This window comes from Harpia harpyja, chromosome 6, assembly GCF_026419915.1.
Source record: "Harpia harpyja isolate bHarHar1 chromosome 6, bHarHar1 primary haplotype, whole genome shotgun sequence".
Classification (NCBI taxonomy): domain Eukaryota; kingdom Metazoa; phylum Chordata; class Aves; order Accipitriformes; family Accipitridae; genus Harpia; species Harpia harpyja.
In genome coordinates, this window is record NC_068945.1 from 69,768,432 (window position 1) to 69,786,782 (window position 18,351).

The 18,351-nt window shown below is 52.6% G+C and overlaps 1 protein-coding gene across 3 annotated transcripts; it reads left to right on the forward strand.

Moving 5' to 3' along the window:
- Nucleotides 1–1,190: 1,190 nt before the first annotated feature.
- On the forward strand, nt 1,191–18,009 carry CALU (calumenin). 3 transcript variants are annotated; one of them, XM_052788878.1, is made up of 7 exons: nt 1,191–1,308; nt 5,736–5,972; nt 10,458–10,651; nt 14,148–14,314; nt 14,644–14,704; nt 15,473–15,672; nt 16,014–18,009. In XM_052788878.1, the coding sequence occupies exons 2-7, from the start codon at nt 5,752–5,754 to the stop codon at nt 16,116–16,118; spliced, it is 948 nt and encodes a 315-aa protein (XP_052644838.1). In that variant the 5' UTR covers nt 1,191–1,308; nt 5,736–5,751; the 3' UTR covers nt 16,119–18,009. The 3 variants fall into 3 exon arrangements, with proteins under 3 accessions (XP_052644838.1, XP_052644839.1, XP_052644840.1); XM_052788879.1 differs by lacking the exon at nt 10,458–10,651 and adding an exon at nt 10,722–10,915; XM_052788880.1 differs by having other exon boundaries at nt 1,202–1,302.
- The last annotated feature ends 342 nt before the right edge of the window (nt 18,010–18,351 follow it).

An 18,351-nucleotide genomic window follows, 5' to 3' on the forward strand; every position in this document is an offset into this window, starting at 1 on the left:
GGTCACGATGTGCTCGCTTGGGGCATGCCTGGCAGCACAGCAGGGACCCTCACAACAAGAAAGAGTGTTTGTCTCTGGCACAAGACTGAGGGGCTGGAGCGTGTCCAGAGAGGAGCAACGAAGCTGGTGAAGGGTCTAGAGTGCAAGTCCTGTGAGGAGCGGCTGAGGGAACTGGGGTTGTTTAGCCTGGAAAAAAGGAGGCTGCGGGGGGGACTTTATCGTTCCCTACAGCTACCTGACAGGAGGTTGTAGCGAGGTGGGGGTCGGTCTCTTCTCCCAAGTAACAAGTGATAGGATGAGAGGAAATGGCCTCCAGTTGTGCCAGGGGAGGTTTAGATTGGATATTAGGAAAAATCTCTTCACTGACAGGGTGGTCAAGCGTTGGAACAGGCTGCCCAGGGAAGTGATTGAGTCACCATCCCTGTGGGTATTTAAAAGACGTGCAGATGTGGCACTTAGGGACGCGGGTTTGTGGTGGACTTGGCAGTGCTGGGTTAATGGTTGGACTCAATGAGCTTAAAGGTCTTTTCCAACCTAGATGATGATTCTATGATTTGGATACATGGGATCCAAACCCATTGGCTCTCAGCATCCACCTGCAACACGTCAAGCAGACCCTGCCTAAACGACTCCATTATTCTATGGCGAGATCCTTCCGTAGACGGAACCGCCGCTCAGCAGGGCCCTCCTCTCAGGAGGGGGCACCGCTCTAAGACCACAGCATCCCCACTGCTGACAACGGGGCAGGTCCCTCAGCGCCCCAGCAGCCTGGCGGTGGCTGCTAGGAGGGCTGGGGAAGGGCTGTGGTGAGAGGGAAGCGCACCACTCGACCCCTCAAAATGGCGCCCGACCCTCCACCCTCGCCTCCCTTTTCCCGCCCTTTCCAACCACACCCGCGCGTGCGCAGTGAGGAGCGGGGCGGAGGGAGGGGAGGGGGGACGACGACGACGGGGCGCCCAGGTGGGCGGGGCCGCCGGCCGGCGCGCGCGTGAGGACGTGGCGCTTTCCGGCCAATCGGCGCCCGCGTCCCCGCCGGAGGGAGGCGGGGCTGCGGCGGGCGGAGGGAGGCGGGGGCGAAGGGGCGGGGAGGTGGGCGGAGGGCAGCGTTGGGGGCGGGCGGAGGGGGAGGACGGACGGTGGAGGCGTCCAGTCAGAACGCCGATCGTGGCGGCGGGGGAGGTGGAGGCGCGCTCTGATTGGCCTGCGGGGAGGGAGAGCGGGGGGCCGTGCGGCGTGGCGCGGCGCCTACTTCCGGTCGGCGGAGCGGCTGAGGAGAACGGGCGGCGGCGGCGGCGGCTCCCGGTAACGGTGAGGGACGGGCCTGGCCCAGCGGGGCGGGAGGGGGCCCTGGGCCCCACCAGTGGCGGGGGCGGCCCTCGGGGGCCGGTGGAGGGGGGAGCGGCAGCGGCCGGCCCCGCTCTGCGGGCTCGTTATAGGTGAGCGGTAACGTGGCACCGGCTGGGCCGGGCCTCGGGAGCCCCCGGCCTGCTCGCCATGGGAACCTGGGGGGGAGCAGCATCACTGTGTCCCCCCCCCAGGCCGGTCCTGTTGACGTGGGGCTGCCCCGCCGGTGAGGCCCGGGGATGCGCGGCCAGGCCCGGTTCCTCCCTGAGTAACGGCACCCGTGCCCCGGTGTGTGTGTGGCAGCCGCTGGGTCTTGCCTCCCCTCCCCCCCCCCCCCCCCCCAGCCCTGTGCAGGTCGGGATTCCCTGCAGCATCCCTGGGAAACCGGCAGCTCCGCGGCTGCCTCATCCCCGGGGGAAGGAGCCTCCGTCCTCATACCGCACCCCCGGGGAGGGGGGGACGGTACTGGGCTCCGGACCCTCGGCCTGGGCAGGCGTCAGGCCTGGTCCAGCCTTGGCCGCATCCTGCACCCGAGGTCACTGGCGCTGAGCTGCGAGGAGGCGTCACCCCCAATTCCCTCTGCCTCTTAATAAACTGTTAGCGAAAACCCGAGCCTTCGGGTTCTTCGTATGTTGGTGAACATTTGTTTTAGGGCGTTAATGGCTTTTTTTCCTCACCCGTTATTTGTTTTAGCTACCGCGGGCCTGGGGGAGCGGTGCGATAAGTCCTCAGTCACTGCCATTAATTACACAGCAGGGTGAACACTGGCGATTGCATATCGGAAGGGGCACGTTAACGAAACCCAAACCAACCCCGATAGTCGACGTAATCCTCTGTTATCCGCACAGTTGTGTCCGCTTGCCTTTTGGTATTGTGGCATCTTGTCCTCGGCCACTGTTTGTCACTGTCACCCCGTTGTAACATGGAGCTCTGTTGGTGGCCTGCGGAGGTGACCCGCTGCTCTTCCACCTGTGGATAAGGACCAGGTTTGCCTGTCAGCCTAAGGCCGCTGGGGAATGAGGTTAATCCCCTTAAAACCCAAAATAGAGACTTAATTCCCAAATTTGAGTGAATTATATTGTCCGTAGGGGCTTTTTTCTGTGAGGCTAGCTGGATTCCCAGATGGGAAATGTGCTTCCAAAGGGGTTTCTAGCTGTCGGTCTGCTCTGAAAATTGCCACAAAACCAAACCCAGCGCAGAATCCCAGGTTCTTCCCTCAATATCATCACAAAACCAACCAGAGTCCCGCGTTCCTCCTCCAGCCGAGGTTCCAGGAGACCCCATTTTGAGGGAATACTTCCCAACTCCCCACCACTAATTGCTGCTTCTGACTTCCCTGCGGTTCACCGCCAAGACCCTTTTATTTAGGAGAACAGAAGACTGTTGATGATGTCCCTTCCCACAGCGGTTTGTGGTTTGCTTAACTAGCTGGGGAGAGAAGAGGGGTGCAGGTAATAGAGTTTGAAGCCTTATTTTTCCCAAAACTGTGAGCTCCAAGGAAAATTTGGGGGTCAATCCTATTGGTAGAGCAGCTGTCTGTTGGCAGAAGCTGTTACTGATGTGAATTATTTATGAATAATGGTTGGTTTTGGGGTTGTTTTTTGTCCCACCAAGCACTAGAGCAGCATCTTTACCCGCAGAGGTAAGGCTCATCGCCTCCCTGGCACCCGGCATGATGCCAAGATACATGTTTGAGGTCAGATTGTCCCTTTTAATCACCTCATGGCCACTTTGCATGGACATTGTAGATAAAATCGTGGTATTTACACCGGTTCCAGGTCACCCCGTGCTTTAGTCCAGCCCGCTCCCAGGATTAGCAAGAGGTTGGTCTGTGTTAGGCAGGTCCTCAGTGCTGGGATGTGCTCAAAGTGAGCGAGAGTCTGGTACTCTGTGTAAATATATACATAGAGCTCCTCTTAAATAACCCCTGGGGTGTCCTCCCCCTCCTGCTGAGGTCATGGCCACGCTGGATTGCATCAGAGGTGCCTGGGGGTTGAGGATTTTTCACCCGGATCGAGCTTGGATTGCAAACGGCTATGCGGGTGTCGCTTTTCATCTCGTTTGCTTTCCCATCCTCCCGTCCCCAGGAGGATGCGGCTTTCCCCTCGCCCTGCCAACTGATGGTGACCGTGAAGCTCGTTCCGTGTGGTTGGAGACTGATAGGAGCATCAATTAAATCCTTCTGTGGTGGTCTCGAGAAGCGAGATGTGAGGAGATGGGGAAGGGGTTAAGTCGCCCAGCCCGGGGAGAATCTCCCAGGGGGGTGGTTCCAGGTATCCTTGTCATAAAAGCCACAAGAGAGTATTACTGCTTTCCACGATGTCTGTTTTATTCTTAACTCGGATATTTTTGTCACAGTGTTATCTTGGTTCCTTCTGTGAGGTTCGTGGCCTCAGGAACAGGTTTGTACAGATCAAAACCCAGATTCTCCGAATATCTGCTGTGACTGGGTAGCACAGGTTTATGCTGATGGCTTGTGCCGCAGAAATTATCTGTGAGTTGAGGAAAGCTGCTGCTCTTCCACCTTTTCCATTCTTTCCGATGCTCTAGCATGCACGTGTCTCTTTCCTTCAGCTAAACTATGCCCAAACTTCCCTTTTATTTGGACTAATTAATGGCCAAAAGCCCGAGGGATCATTATGCATTTCCTGTGCACAAGACCAGAATTCACAGCCTGGATCCCTCATCCCTTCCCACTGCAGAGCCCTCGTTCTCCCTTCGAGATCCCCATGTCAGTGGATGCGGTCATGGTAGTGGGACTCCTCTCTTTCTTTTTTTTTCTGCTTTCCCCCCTCCCCGCCCCAGCAGAGCGATGGTTTCCAGCTTTCTCCACAGGAAAACTGGCAATGCTCTCGCCTCCTCGGGGTTTTGGCTTCTCTCCTTTGCTCACCGGCTGCTGCCTCGCTTCAGCCCTGAGGTCGCTCTGCCTGCTTCTGGGATGGGATGGACAGCTTGGACCTGCCAGCTTTGTCATCACGGTGCTCAAGGCTTTGCTCGCTAAGGAGCCTCTGGAGATCTCCAGAGCCGGAGAAGGAGCAGCTGAGGTGCTCAGTGAATGTTACCCAGTGCCAGGCAGGGTTTTGAGCGGCCCTGATGCCCGCTCTTGTCGCTGAAGGGATTCATACGGCACAAATGCTGCATGGATAAATGCGTTGGGCATTACGGGGTGGGGGGGTTTAGTGGATTCCTTGCCCTGCTGCCTGCATCATTTTAGGCAAATATTGGTGAAGTGGTTGATTTTAAATAAAAAGAATCCCTTGACCTCACCAACTCCTGAGTAACACTTCAGGCAGGTAACTCTCCTTGGTTTATTCTATTAGAAGTTTTTTTCCCCTCCTGCTGCTCCTTTCTAACCTCTGCAAGTAATTTTAGCTGCATGGACTCTTTAACTTCTGGTTTCTACAGGGTAAAATTTAATTTTAAAAACTTTTTCAGGCAGGACTGCACAGGTGGAGTTCTGCCTGTGTGGAGAGAGTAAGGCAGCTTGATCCTGCTGCTGGAGAGGTGGGACGGCGTGCTGAAGAATACATATGTTAACTGCTTGATTTAAATTTAGATTAAAGAGCTAAGGATCGGGAATACTTCCGAGAGCCCTCTTTGATTGTACAATTCTCACGTTTTTATCTGGCGTTTCCAGCCCAGACATGTGCTGTGACCATCCCTGATGCCGCAGAGTTACCGTGTGAGTGCCAGACAGATGATCCGGGTGATAAATTGCCACGTCCTGAACGTCTCTGTCATCGTGTGCGTCTGTCACCCACCCTGCACCTGGAATTGGGTTCCAGACGGGTGTAGCGAGCCTAGTGGGACTTGAATTAATGGTGAAATATGTGTGGGCAAGGCTTCCATCCACATCAGGGTATCAGAGGTCCTGGAGGAGTGTCTGAAGCCATCGGGTGGACAAGCTACCTCACTGGGAAGGAGGGTTTATTGGGGAGGGAGCTGGGCAGGAGGACGTGAGAGCAGAGGGCAGCCGGCACGGCTGGCCACCGGCTTGGCAGGGGCTGCGTAATGGGCGATCTGCCCTGCATGTTTGCCATGCATCCTTCACATTCCTCACCGAGCAGGCTCTCCTTCCAACAAACACAGTTGTTGCTCTCTGCCGTACGGAGGGGCTCGGCTGGGGCTCGTGTGAGGGCTTTGGGAACAGGGAGCTGCTCCGGGTGTGTGTGAATAAGAGTTTCTGCAAGCGCCGTAGGGATCAAAGATCACTTTTCCCAGATAATCTGTATTAATTCATCATTTTGCCCAAGTAATCTATATTAATTCATCAGCTCTCCCCGTTTTGGTGTCAGAGTTCTGGTTTGTGACCCTGGAACTGGCGGTGTGCTGCTCCGGCGTTCCTGTCACAGTGCGAGCTCCTAAATTCCCCTTCCCTCGCTGTCCCTTAGGTGCGTCTGAACCACCATGACCATCCCTCAGCTCCTCCTGTGCCTGTCTCTCTCCATGCTCTGCATCTCGAGCAAACCCACCGAGAAGAAGGACCGGGTTCACCATGACCCGCAGCTCAGTGACAAGGTCCACGATGATGCGCAGAACTTTGACTACGACCACGACGCTTTCCTTGGTGCGGATGAGGCCAAAACCTTTGATCAGCTCACGCCGGAGGAGAGCAAGGAGAGACTCGGGTAAGGAAAAGAGCCAAAATAAAAATCAAATTGAGAGAGAATGAATTCACAGTGGATTGTGCTGGCCATAAATGTCACCCCCGGCTTTCATGTACGTTCTCTTGCACCTCAGGTGGCAGAGGTAGTCTCAACCAGAGCCTTTCAAATGTAATTTTTAAGGCAGCAGTAGCTGAAATTTAGTGACCAACACAAATGGTAGTGACAAAGTTAGGCGACACGTGTGCAGTTCTCCTTGCTGGAGACGTTGCGCTCAGCCTGCAAGGTCACCTTGAGTCATTCCAACCATGCACGCTTGCTTCCAAGCACCAACTACTCCCCAAAACTACAAAGAATAAATGAAAATAAGCATCTTTCCCCTTTGCCATACTCAAACTGTGCTAAACAGAGCTTGCTGGTCTCCAGTTACCGCTGGAGGCCGAAGGCCCGGGGGACTACTTGCGTTTTCCTGCCACGTTAGTCTTCCCAGTTGAGAAGCAGCTGGTTGCTGTGTAGAGCCACGAGTTAGCGAAAACAGAGCATCTCTTGAAAAACTAGCTTCTGCTTCATTGCTTTTCCTCCCCTGCCACCTGCGGATGTCAGAACAGGGTGTTTATCAGAGAGGGTCAGCGCTGGCCCTGGCAGTCTCGGCTTCTCGGCACTACAGCGTGTGCCTTTGTGCATGCGGCAGCAGCTGCCAGCGCAGTTGTTCACGTTGGGCTTAGAAAGGCTTAAACCTTCGGAGGTGCAGCCCCGATAAGACATTTTCAGAGACTCTTGAGGGCTGCGCTCCCGCCTGGCACCTCCCTGGTGAGCTTGGCCTTGCTGTTGGGACGTTCCTCAAGATGTCGGTCTGAAGGACTGACTCGTGATGGTCCAAATTGCCCGTTAACTCTTCAGCTTAGTCTGTTTTTCTAGTTTTTGAAGGCAGCAGGCTGGTGGCGTTGTCTGCTTTCTGCCTCCTGCCTGCAGAGCAGCGCCCCAGTGCCTGGATGGGCTTTGCTCACCAGTGTAGTCCTTGGTGCAAGAGCTGAACATCTCAACCCCACGCTACGGCCGGTGGAGCAGCAATTGCTGCAGACCACAGTGAAAATTGAGGGGGGGTGGTGGTGGTTTTTTGGGGGAATGGGGCTCCCTGATGAGAAGGGAAAGTTTAACCATGTGTAGGTGCTGAGGGAAATGCCACCCGGAGTGAGGTAAACTGAATAGATGCAGCTGGATTTGCAGGACAGGGTGATGCCAGGCTTTCCCACGTGCTTTAGCATCCATATGGATCATCCGGGTTGTCTGCCTGGGGTGGGAGGTAGCTGTGGGCCTCTCCACCAGCAGTTTGCTCTCAATAAAGGCTAGGCAAAGACAAAGCTGTGTCTGCTGTAAAGGAGTCTTTGCTGGAGGCTGGAGTGTGAGGTGTTTTGGGTTTTTTGGTTTGGTTTTGTTTTGGTTTTTTTTTTCCCCAGGGACTCTTTAAACTAGAAAAAACTCTTTGGACCGCTGCATCCATTGCAGCAAGACCCTCGTCGGTCTGCAAACTGCAAAATAAGACAAGCCAGGTGGTTTTTTGCGAGGGAAGTAGTTTGGAGAGGATCTCTCGATCCCCCTAAAGCAGGAGTGAACGCAAAGGCGACTCTGCAGCTCTAGCTGCAGAGAGCAAAAATGCACCGGCGATCCTCCCCCCTGCACTGTTTTCCTGACCCGTAGGCTTTGTCATGGCTCTGCGCTTTAATTTCATTGTTCTGCTGAGTTATCTACTGGAAAAAGCTGGCAGTGGAAGCAGGGCTGGGGTAAGAGTTTCCACTCGGATGTTTTAACGAGGCTGTTTCAAACTGCTCTCGCCCTTGACACAAACCAGCTTTTTTTTTTCTTTTTTTTCTTCTTTTTTTTTTTTTTTTTAAGTCAGAGGCAAACTCCTCACACTTTCCCGAGCCTGAATTGGTTTGATAAACTTGTTATGAATGCATAATTATGTAAATTTTTTTTTAATGGCTGTTGTGCTGTTGAAAGGACCCAGTTTTCTGGGAGAGCGCTCTGGCTCTGTGTTTACCGGCTTGGTTTCCGTACAGCTCGTCTCACCTCCCTGTTTCTTGGGACAACCAGGATTTTGGAACAGTGTCCCGTGCTCTACCTTGTTTTTCTTTAAAGGCTGCTGAATTAGGGGAACGCTCTGTGAGTTTCCTGGCAATAGTGCTGAGCAAACAGGATCCCCTTGCTTCCCTAGGATGCCTGAGTGGGAAAGCAAAGCAGCCTGTCAACTCCAGCTGCCAGCCATCACAAAACATCTGGTGCCCCTGCCACCCCCTCCCCACACAGGCTGCTGTGGCGTTGTGTGACAAAACGGTGGGGTTTTTTATTAAAACTTAAGGGTTTTGTGGCTTCTGCCCTGGGAAACCAGCCTGTGAGCATCTGGTTTCGGCACTAAGCTGCTGAACCAGCTGAAGGCAGAGGTTTAGGAGCTGCCTAAGTGTCCTCAGCAGTGCCAAGCTTGCCCCGGGCTCCAGGTGGGGACAGAGTTTAACTTTCCCTGAATGCAATTAAACGGGGAAGCTGTTTTTTAATTAAACCTCTGAACTTCTGCTGCCCCACCTAGAAACCTTTTCTGGAAAAGTTGCCCCAATGTGGGCTCCAGTTCTTCATTCCGGTGGTTTTTTCCCCAATATATTCTTGTGACGGCAGCATGCCAATGCCTGAGCTCCGGGTGCTGAGCAGCACTTCACAGCTCAGCTGGTGGCCGATTTCTCATCACCCCTGGCTGAACAGATGAAAAGTGGTTTTGTACGAGATCTGCCACTGCCCAAATCTTGTCACTCGGCTGGTCTGCTCTGCCGCCTCTTCGTTTTGCTGACACTGTGGGGTTTGGTGTCATAGAAACCTTTCTAATGAGGCTGGGATGGTTCAGATTTTATGCTTGGGGAAGCAGCTGGGGAAATTCCCGATGGGATCTGGTCCTCGGAGGCTGCTTTGTGATAAAGCCGGGGAAGGATGATGCCCACTTTTCCTGGCAAGCGAGTTTCCAACCAGCCCAGTCCTTGACTCTTGTGTTTGCAGTTTCACCGTTTGCAACCAAAGCAAGAGGCTTTAACCTGTACCGTGCCTTGTCACACAAGAGTGTTACATACTCTCATGGTGGTATTCCTGTCCTGCTCTCGAATGGCAATGCAATATGTAAAAGTTGAATTGTTTCCCTGAAATAGCAACTATTAAATAGCCTGTAGAATGACTCAAGCCTCCAAAATGTGGTGCGCGGTCTGCAAGCTGCCATCTGTCACAGGTAAAGTACGGCATTGAGCTGAAAGACTCTTCTAGAAGTAATGCAAATATTTTCACCAGTCTTATCCCAGCTATCTGTTCAGCCTTTTGTTTTTAGGAACATCCTTTGTGCCACAGAGGAAATTGTGGTTTTGCTTTTTAAAAGCAATTATAGAGCAACAAAACCCGAGAGCTAAGTGCAGGGTGGCTCCAGTGTCCCGTCTGTTTGACGACGGTTTGCACCTGATGTTTCGCTTTGCATCAGTGTTCTGGGAATTAATACTCTTGTGGTGATTTAAAACACAGTCTTTTAAAATTCCTGTATTTGAGTTATGGATTACTGAATTTAACAGCACCAGTTTCACGTTGAACCTTCCTGTTAAAAGGAAAAAAATGATCCTGGTTGACCAAGCAAAATATTTTGGGCTGTCGTCCCTGGCTTTAATTGCCTGGCGCTGCCAGGGGAGGACAAAACTGAAAGTTCCCAGCGCTGAGCTTGAAACACAGCGTGTGCTGTGCCTGCCCTGCATCGCACAAACACCACGACTACTCCTAGGAGTAACACATGAGGAACGATGAGCATTAAACAGCCCAGCTACCTCTGACCGTGCTGCCTTCCCCTCCCCAAGGCTTGCGTGCATCTGCCTATGGATCTCTGCATTCCTCCCAGCGGCTTTTCTTCACAGCTGCTGCTAAAAATAAAGAAGGCACGCGGCCTCGCACTGTGCTTTATAAACCACGCATCTCCGGTTTCTCCCTCGGTAAATGGGTGGGCATCGTCCTCGGGTGGGATCCGACATCGACGTCAGCTTCTCGTCGCTGTCCTACGAGGGTGTTCTCTGCCTTGCTGGGCTTGGGCGTGCAAACAAGCCAAGGCTCGGTCTTTGTATCCCTTCACCAGGGCCAGGCTTCCCACTTTTAACATAAGTACCTGTACGCATTTAACTCCATGCGCGCTGTCGAGGTGGGAAGACGTGCGACTGGGCATTTCCCAAGGTCTGACAAGAAAATGCTTTCCCCTAAGATGTGTGATTTCCTGAAGAGTACAAAACCTGAATGGCCCCAGACTGAGAAAGACGGTGTTTCAGCAGCTAAACCGTACGTTGGTTTTAAGGATGAGCTATCCGTGTGGTCACATATGCTGGGACCTGGTAATAAACACCTTGACTTGCTCACTCTGGCATCCACGGGTTCAAATGCTCTGCCCAGTAGAACTAGAGCTTTGTTTCCCTTAACTTTTGCTGGATTTTTCTGCATTTTCTACAGAAAGATTGTAAGTAAAATAGATGAAGACAAAGACGGGTTTGTAACTGTGGAAGAGCTGAAAGACTGGATTAAGTTTGCACAAAAGCGCTGGATATACGAGGATGTAGAGCGGCAGTGGAAAGGGCACGACCTCAATGAGGACGGCCTCATTTCTTGGGAGGAATATAAAAATGCCACCTACGGCTACATCTTAGGTAGGTCTCTACTCTTGGGATAAAAACTTTGCGGAGCCGGCGCTTGAAACTTGCTGTTTTGTTTTTATAGAATGATTGTAGATAAGATAGACACGGATAAGGATGGGTTTGTGACGGAGGGGGAGCTGAAAGCCTGGATTAAGAAGGCCCAGAAGAAATACGTGTATGACAGTGTCGAACGCCAGTGGCAGGAGTTTGACATGAATCAAGATGGATTTATCTCCTGGGATGAGTACAGAAACGTGACATATGGCACTTACCTCGGTAAGGGGCAAGGTGTCCAATCTGGTGGTGGTCTCTAATCAATAAAGCAGAAGTGCAATGGAGCAGAGCGGGAGCTCTCGACTCATCCCCAAAGCCTCAGACTTAAAAAAAAAAAAAAAAAAAAAAAAAAAGTCTCCTCCGAATTTACCTTCTGATGGCATTAATGAAGGGCAATCAAAGGGGGGAAAAAAAAATGTGGAAAAAAACAAAGGTGAAGTTTGCAATCAACACGCAGCTTTGTAACTCTGCTTTATTGATGCACTTAATTGTGAAAATTAGCTCAAAGCTCAGTCGTGAGCAATAATGCGATTAAAGGCACACGGGGTAATGGTTTTTTTGCCTTCTAGCTTTTGAATTTCAAGCTACTGGTAGCATTTAGTACCTGCAGAAAGATGCCGATTAACCTGTGGCTGTAGAAGCCACCCTTTTCTGGGTGTCTGCACCCTTCCTAAATCTGTGAAGATCGTTAGTGAAGAGTCTTAATCGCTTTCCAAAGTCCTGTGTGCACATCTCAGTTTCTCCACTTGTCCTGGCAGTAGCTTTAGACCCCAGAGCTTGTAGATTTTGGCACGTAAGACAGGTCAGCAGCCCCGTAAGGACTTAAACACCCCGAGGAGTGAAGTAAGAAGAAGCTCTTCTGGGGTTAAGACGTTAGAAAAATATCGGTTCCTCTGCCAGTTGTTCCCGCCTCCTGGAACACAGACGTATATGGTATGATGAGCTACAGCTTGAAAGCATGAAATAAGGTTTAATTTACTAAATATTTCCAAAGATAGTCAAATGCTCTGCAGAATGTATGGAGGCTGTTGCCTCTCAGTTCTGGCTTATCCATCTTCCCTCGGGCTGTGTCACGGCTTCTTTTAAATGAGTGGGTTAAAGCTCGAGGAAGATTGAAGTTTGCCGTGCCGGTGGCTGGGGAAATCAGCCCCCCAAGACCCCGTCAGGTCTTACGAAGCTTCCCAGACCCCCTCAGGGCTGGGGCAGGTCTTGCTAAGCTTCCCTTTTCCATTAATAGTATAATTACTGAGATCCACAGAAAGCCTAGCCTATCTGCCCATTCAAATCCAGCCTTGAAGGGGGAGAAGAGCTCCTAGGAGGGCTTTTATCACGCTTTTTGGAGTCCGTCTAGTGGGATTTCTGACCTGCAGGTATAGAATATTAAAAAAACAAACAAACAAACAAACAAAACCTTAATGAGAGAACCATTTCTCAAGCCTAATTAGTACAAGAGTGGAGCGCCTGGCCCCCATGACTGACGATACGCTGTGAAGATCTGGCCAGCCTGAGCCGGGGACCGGCGCTCGACGCTGAGTGCCCTTGGCAGATACTGATAAAGCCTATTACAGCATTGCTTCCACATACTTTTGTCTTTACTGAACGCCGGGAGGATCGCAACGACCCCGCTCTTGCAGCCACGCCGCCGGGCTCTACCCGGCAGAGCCGTGCCTGCCTAATGCCTTGGCTCTGCACTCCTTTTTTCAGCAGGAATTGCTTTTCCACAGCTCCTTTCTGCTGAAATATTCTCGTCCCTTACACCAGACTCTCCCCTCCCTTCTCCTCTCTCCCCTCTCCGGCCGGAGCGGCGTTGGAAATGCCTCTGGAGAGCTTGACGCATGGCCAAGAGGCCGGCCGATCCCTTAATCAAGTTAAGAACATCCCTCTCCCGGCGCGTGGGAGCCGAGGCACCACCCTCTGTTGCTGCTCTACTGAGTATTTAAAAAATGCTTGCTTTTTGTCATCAAAATGAAATGCTGTTGTTTTCTTTTTTTTTTCTTTTTTTTTTTTTTTAAACTTCGGCACTGTATTAGTCACTGGGTTGCACCCAGTACTGTAATAAAGTAGCTCGGTGTGCATCAGCGCTGAAGGCTGTTTCTGTGGATCAAAATCCTGCTTTCCATAGGGAAAGTGAGAACATTAAGTGATAAATAACCAAGAGCTTCATCTTAAAGTAAAACTCCATTTAAAACCTCCTTAAAAATAAGGATATAATAATAATAATGCTTTTTTTTTTGTTGTTCTTCAGTCCCATCAGACTCGCTTGTCGCCATGGGTGGGTCCTGAAACCAGAAATGCTCGTGTTTCTCCTGCTCATATCAGGAAGATTAAAAAGTTGAGCTTGTGGCTTTGCTGCCTGCAGCTCCTGAGCGATTCCCCAGCTCTCTCCCCTCAATCTGCCCTATAAAATGTTTCACTTGTGCCACCGAGGTCAGGGACTAAAATGCAAAGCGTTTTTGGCTGGGTTTAACCCTTGTTAAACAGTCAGCTTGCTTGGCTCTTTGCTGCTTGCCACCTGGTTGAAACTGATTAAGGCCACTTGGCTAATGGCAGTATTAAAAGAAATTGCTTTTAACTTCAACTCGCTCCGCTTGTCCTGCAAGCTGATGCTGATCCCGAGGCTTTTGTTTGCTCTCGCCGAGCTTTCGGCATACGCCGCTATCCGAGGTGAAAGCTTGGGAATAGAATAGGAAACTTTAGGCTTAATTGTGCCCTAGAGGTGACTTAAAATAAAATCTTCTTACCGTCTTATATTTAATGGTTGGCTAGAACCGGGGCTTGTATAGAGCTGCTTAATCCCCTGCCTTTTGTCCTGGATGTAAACAGAGAAGGGAGGGAGCCTTTTTTTTAGACCAGGCCTGGCTCTCGCTTACCTTCGCCCCGCAAGGATTTGGCTCCTCTATCGTCCTCCTCTATCGATATTTTTCTATAGGCTGACAAACAAAGCTGACTTCGGTATCCCAAAGCTTATCTATAGCTGTTGGCGTAGCTATATCTAGTGGCCATATGTGCCCAGATATTCCCACTGCGGCGGGCGCTGGGTGATGTTTCGCTGGCTTTGAAGCCGCCCCGGCAGCGGGGAGCAATATCCCCTTACACATTCTCCTCCAGAAATAGCTTGGGCTGAGCCACCGGGGCCGTGCCGGCCAAAAAAACCCCAACCCTTGTCTCCTCAGGGCATCTTCCCTGGGAATGCTGTTATCCCACGACCACTGGCAGCTCCTCCTCCTCTTCCTCCTGGCAGAGGAGGTGCAGAAGACAAACGACGGCCGCTGATATCTAAAATTCAGGCTGCCGTGGCAAAGCGTTGGGAGGTTGAGGTTGGGTTGAGGAAGTTGAGGTTGTGTTGAGGTTGGGTTGAGGAAGTTGAGGTTGGGTTGGGTTGGTGGTGACCATGGGGCATCTCCCCCCTGCCCGAGCTGACCCGGGGCGCTGCCTCTTCTTTTCTTCTGCCCAGATGACCCAGACCCTGATGATGGGTTTAATTATAAACAAATGATGGTGCGAGATGAACGACGCTTCAAGATGGCTGACAAGGATGGAGACTTGACTGCCACCAAGGAAGAGTTCACCGCCTTTCTGCACCCTGAAGAGTACGATTACATGAAAGATATAGTCGTGCAGGTGGGTCCGCTGCGACTGGTGATCTCGCAGGAGGTGGTGGTGTTTATGGCAAAGAAATGGATGGAGAGGGTCGGAAGTCTGGGTGTTCACCAGAAACGGTCCTGCAGCAGCATGGCCTTGAGTGGATCAAGCGGATGTGGATCGGGGTGGCTGTAGGCAGAGAAGATCGGCTGTGGAGCACAAAACATGGCTTTTGGGGGTTTCTTAACGTGCAGATGTTATCCTCGTTGCTTGCTGGCGCTGGCACGGGACTGGATCAGCCCCAGTAAAGGGGTCACTGCCAGGGGGAATTGCTCTGAGTCCAGCTAACCGCTCTTTCCTCCTTGCAGGAAACCATGGAGGACATCGACAAGAACGGGGACGGCTACATTGATCTGGAGGAATACATAGGTGAGACACCGGCGCCTTGGCTCTGCCGCCGCGTTCCCTCCTCACCGTGTCCGGCGGGAGCAGCTGCCAGCATGTGCTTTCCCGTCCCTCCCCCTCCTGGAATTTTATTATCTCTCTTAACTTCCTAACTTTAGACCTGCCCCGCTCCTCTGTGCTCGCTGTGGGATTTCTGGGTTAAATCCCAAACCGGTGACAGACGCTGGGTGTTTGGGTGGGAAGAGCAACTTCCAGACCCCCAGAGGGAAGGGAGCATCTGCTCAAAATCCGGGCTTGTCCGCTCTTTAACGCGGCGGGGGCTGCCCGTCCTTGCCTCCTCCCTTGGCAGCGGCGGGACGCTGAACAGCTGCCCTTTTTAACACCCCTTATCTGAAATGGAAAGCTTCGGCAGGGGAGAGGGGCAGCGAGAAGTGCCTCTGACTCCAAAACATGTCAGGAGAAACGCTGCCTTGCTTCTCCAAACCCATTTCAAGCAGCGCTTTAAGATTTTGGAGGTGAATTTAGGGAAATAAAGAGGCTTAAAGGCGGTCCTCAAAGATGGAAAGGGGGAGCCCCTGTGGGCACACAGGGGTCTTGTTTTCCCCTTGAAAGCAGCAGCCTGTGTGCTGATACTGAGGTCTAACCGGGCGCGACCTGTGCTCCCGTGGGATGGCAGAGGGGTGCTAGCCCCCCTATCCCAGCCGAAACCAAGACAATGTGTGTCCCGCCGGTGGTTTTTCCTTCGGGATGGATCTGGTGGAGGGGTGTTCAGCCCGCCGCTGTGCCTTCCAGGTGACATGTACAGCCACGACGGGGACGCCGACGAGCCTGAGTGGGTGAAAACAGAGAGGGAGCAATTCGTGGAATTCAGAGACAAGAACCGCGACGGCAAAATGGACAAGGAGGAAACCAAAGATTGGATCCTTCCTTCGGATTACGACCATGCCGAGGCGGAAGCGCGGCACCTCGTCTACGAATCCGACCAGAACAAGGTGGGGACGGCACCTCCCCTCCCCGGGGGGGCCCGGCGAGGATGTCCCCGTCCCCCCACCCCGCAATCTCTGCCGGAGCTGGGCCCGCGGCCCTCGACTTCACAGCTCAGAGGCCTTCCTTTCCCCAATGATAAGGCTAAAGCCCTTTGAAATGGCTTGGCAAGCGCCTTCATTAAGCTATCTAATTAAGAGTTGCCTGGGCGCGCGCTCCCCGCAGCGGTTCGGCTCCCCTGGGGCAGCGCCCTCCATCCCTCGGAGGGGTTGAGTGGGATTTTGGGGAGCTGGGGAGGGAGGAACAGAGCCACTGTGGGGTAAATAATCGGAATTTATGTCTCTTGCAGGACGGCAAGCTGACCAAAGAGGAGATCGTGGAGAAGTACGACTTGTTTGTGGGGAGTCAGGCCACAGACTTCGGGGAGGCCTTGGTGCGACACGATGAATTTTAAGAGCTGTACAGAGAAAGCCGTTTCTTAAATAATTTATTTTTTACAGTTTCTGGGATTATCGTAAGAAACATTTTTCGCTACTGAGACTGTTATTTCAGGCGATGAGGTGAAACAAAAAAAATATCTCTTCCCGTCCTTTTTTTTTTCTTCCTTCTTCCCAAAGGGATGGGGACTTGCTGTTCTGAAAACCAACTCTTACTACGACACTTCGTGGGTTGTGTCTTTTTTTTTTTTTTTTTTTTTTAGATTTACACATTGTTTTATGGTCTTAACGAGTTCTGTTTATTTTTGTATTTGTTTTGATTCCACGTGAAGTGAAGAAACACGTATCCTGACAAGCTAAGGGTAGAGCAACGGTAACGGTTCCCCCCTCGCCCTGCCTCCCTCTCTCCCCTTTGATTTGTTGGTATGTACTCAGCTACGGTCTTTTAAAATAAAATAATCAAGGAAAAAAACCCCTAGAACAAGCCAGAGAACAATAGGGCCAAAAGGAAAAATAAAACCAGAGGTGAGTCATGCTTGTTTTAGACCGGGCTTTGCAAATCCAAACACGGTTCATCTGGCCCGGAGGGAGTCGTATTCGGCTCCTCGCCTCTGGCTCCACCGGGATTTGCAGGCAGCCCTTGCCCGCGGCTCTGGCAGGATTTGCAGGCAGCCCTTGCCCGGTCTGCCCGCACTTTTCCCGGTTCTCCGGGAGGAGCTGGATTTGCAAACCCCTCTCTGAAACAACGGCGAGGCTCCGAGTCAGGCGAGTGCCAGCGGGTGCTTCGTAACCAGAAACGGGTGCGGGGCCATTCCACGTGCTTCACTCCCTCCGCCAGCCCAATTAACGAGCCCCTTAATTAAGCAGAGCTGCATGGGTGCAGGAAAACCAATGGCAATACAGGCTGATGGTGTCGGTCCCCTCCCCGTCAAAATGCTTTCCCGCTTCTGCAGCCCCGGGCGTCGCTCAAAGTGCCTTTAATCCACCCAAAAACGCTGCAAAGGAGGAACGGCGGGGCCGGCACCCAGCCGGGCATGGGGGGAGATGCTCACCGCACTCCCATCGTACCCATAGCATGAAGTTATTCTTTCTCGATTATTATTAATATTCTATTTTTATTATTTTTATTATTTTAAATTTTTTTGTAACCCTGCGTTCCCCGCTTCGCCCAGGGACGTCTCGCTTCCCTCTCGCAGCCCGCTCGCCTCGTCCCCGCGCGCTCGGCCGACCAGCAGCAACGTGGATCCTCCTCCGGCGGCGTCACGCAGAGGTTGGTGCCGGCCGCCCACGCCGGGGAAACAACAAAAAAAAAAAACCAAAACCCCGGCTTCTCCCTTAAATCGGTCTCCAAGGGTTAAAAGCGCGGACTATAACCTATATATACTCCTCGTATTTCATGTACTTTTCTTAAAGTAACACTTTTGATATAACTCGATGGTGAATCAGATAATCCTATACGAGATCCGTGCGGTGAACGTGCCTTCGGCGCTCGTCCCCCCCCTTCCCCGCTCGGGGCTCTCGGATTTGGCCAGTGGGGAACGCCGGGAAAGACTCACCAACGCAGCACCATCGGGCCCCGGTTGCTTCCCCCCCCCAACATCAAACCCCTGGCCAGCTCCGGCATGCTCCGGCACGCTCGGCTTTCTCCACCCAGAAGGACTTTGAAACGACGAGCGTGCGGCTCCTCGGCGTTAACGACTTCAGACACTAATTTTGTTTGCCGGCGTGGGGTTCGCCCCCGCGTTCCCCTGTTGTTGTGTGTGTCGTGTGTCCCCCCCCCCCCCGTGTTTATTCCTCCGGTATTTCTCCTCTCGGGATGATTTAATTTTTGTCCTTCTGGTGTAAACGGAGCTTCGCAGCCGTGCCGGAAGATTCTGTGGCTCAATAAACCCGTTTACATTCACCCCATTAAGCTGCGTCGGGGTTTCGTTGCGCGGTGACAGAATCGCTCCCGTTTTCCCCCCAAAAAAGATACGATGCGGGTGAGGGCTGGGGGAGGGGTGTGTGTGACCCCCCCGCCTCCTCCGGCTCGCGCAGCGCGGTGCTGGCCGGATCGGCCCCCGCTCGCTCAGGACGGGGATAACTTAATTTGGAAGTGTTTACGTGTCCCGGGGAGGGCTGACGCAGCCCCTGTGGCCCCCCCACCCCAAAATGGGGCATCCCCGGATCAGGGCTCTGGGGGGCTCGGCCAGGCCCCTTCTGACCCCCCCCAAGTCGCGCCCCAAACCGGGCATGGGCACCCTGCGCCCT

Excerpts from the sequence above, each read along its gene's own strand:
- CALU (XM_052788878.1), top strand. The coding sequence starts at position 5,752 with ATGACCATCCCTCAGCTCCTCCTGTGCCTGTCTCTCTCCATGCTCTGC. Across the intron at positions 5,973-10,457 it reads GAGAGCAAGGAGAGACTCGG|AAAGATTGTAAGTAAAATAG; the intron begins GTAAGGAAAAGA and ends CATTTTCTACAG. Across the intron at positions 10,652-14,147 it reads CACCTACGGCTACATCTTAG|ATGACCCAGACCCTGATGAT; the intron begins GTAGGTCTCTAC and ends TCTTCTGCCCAG.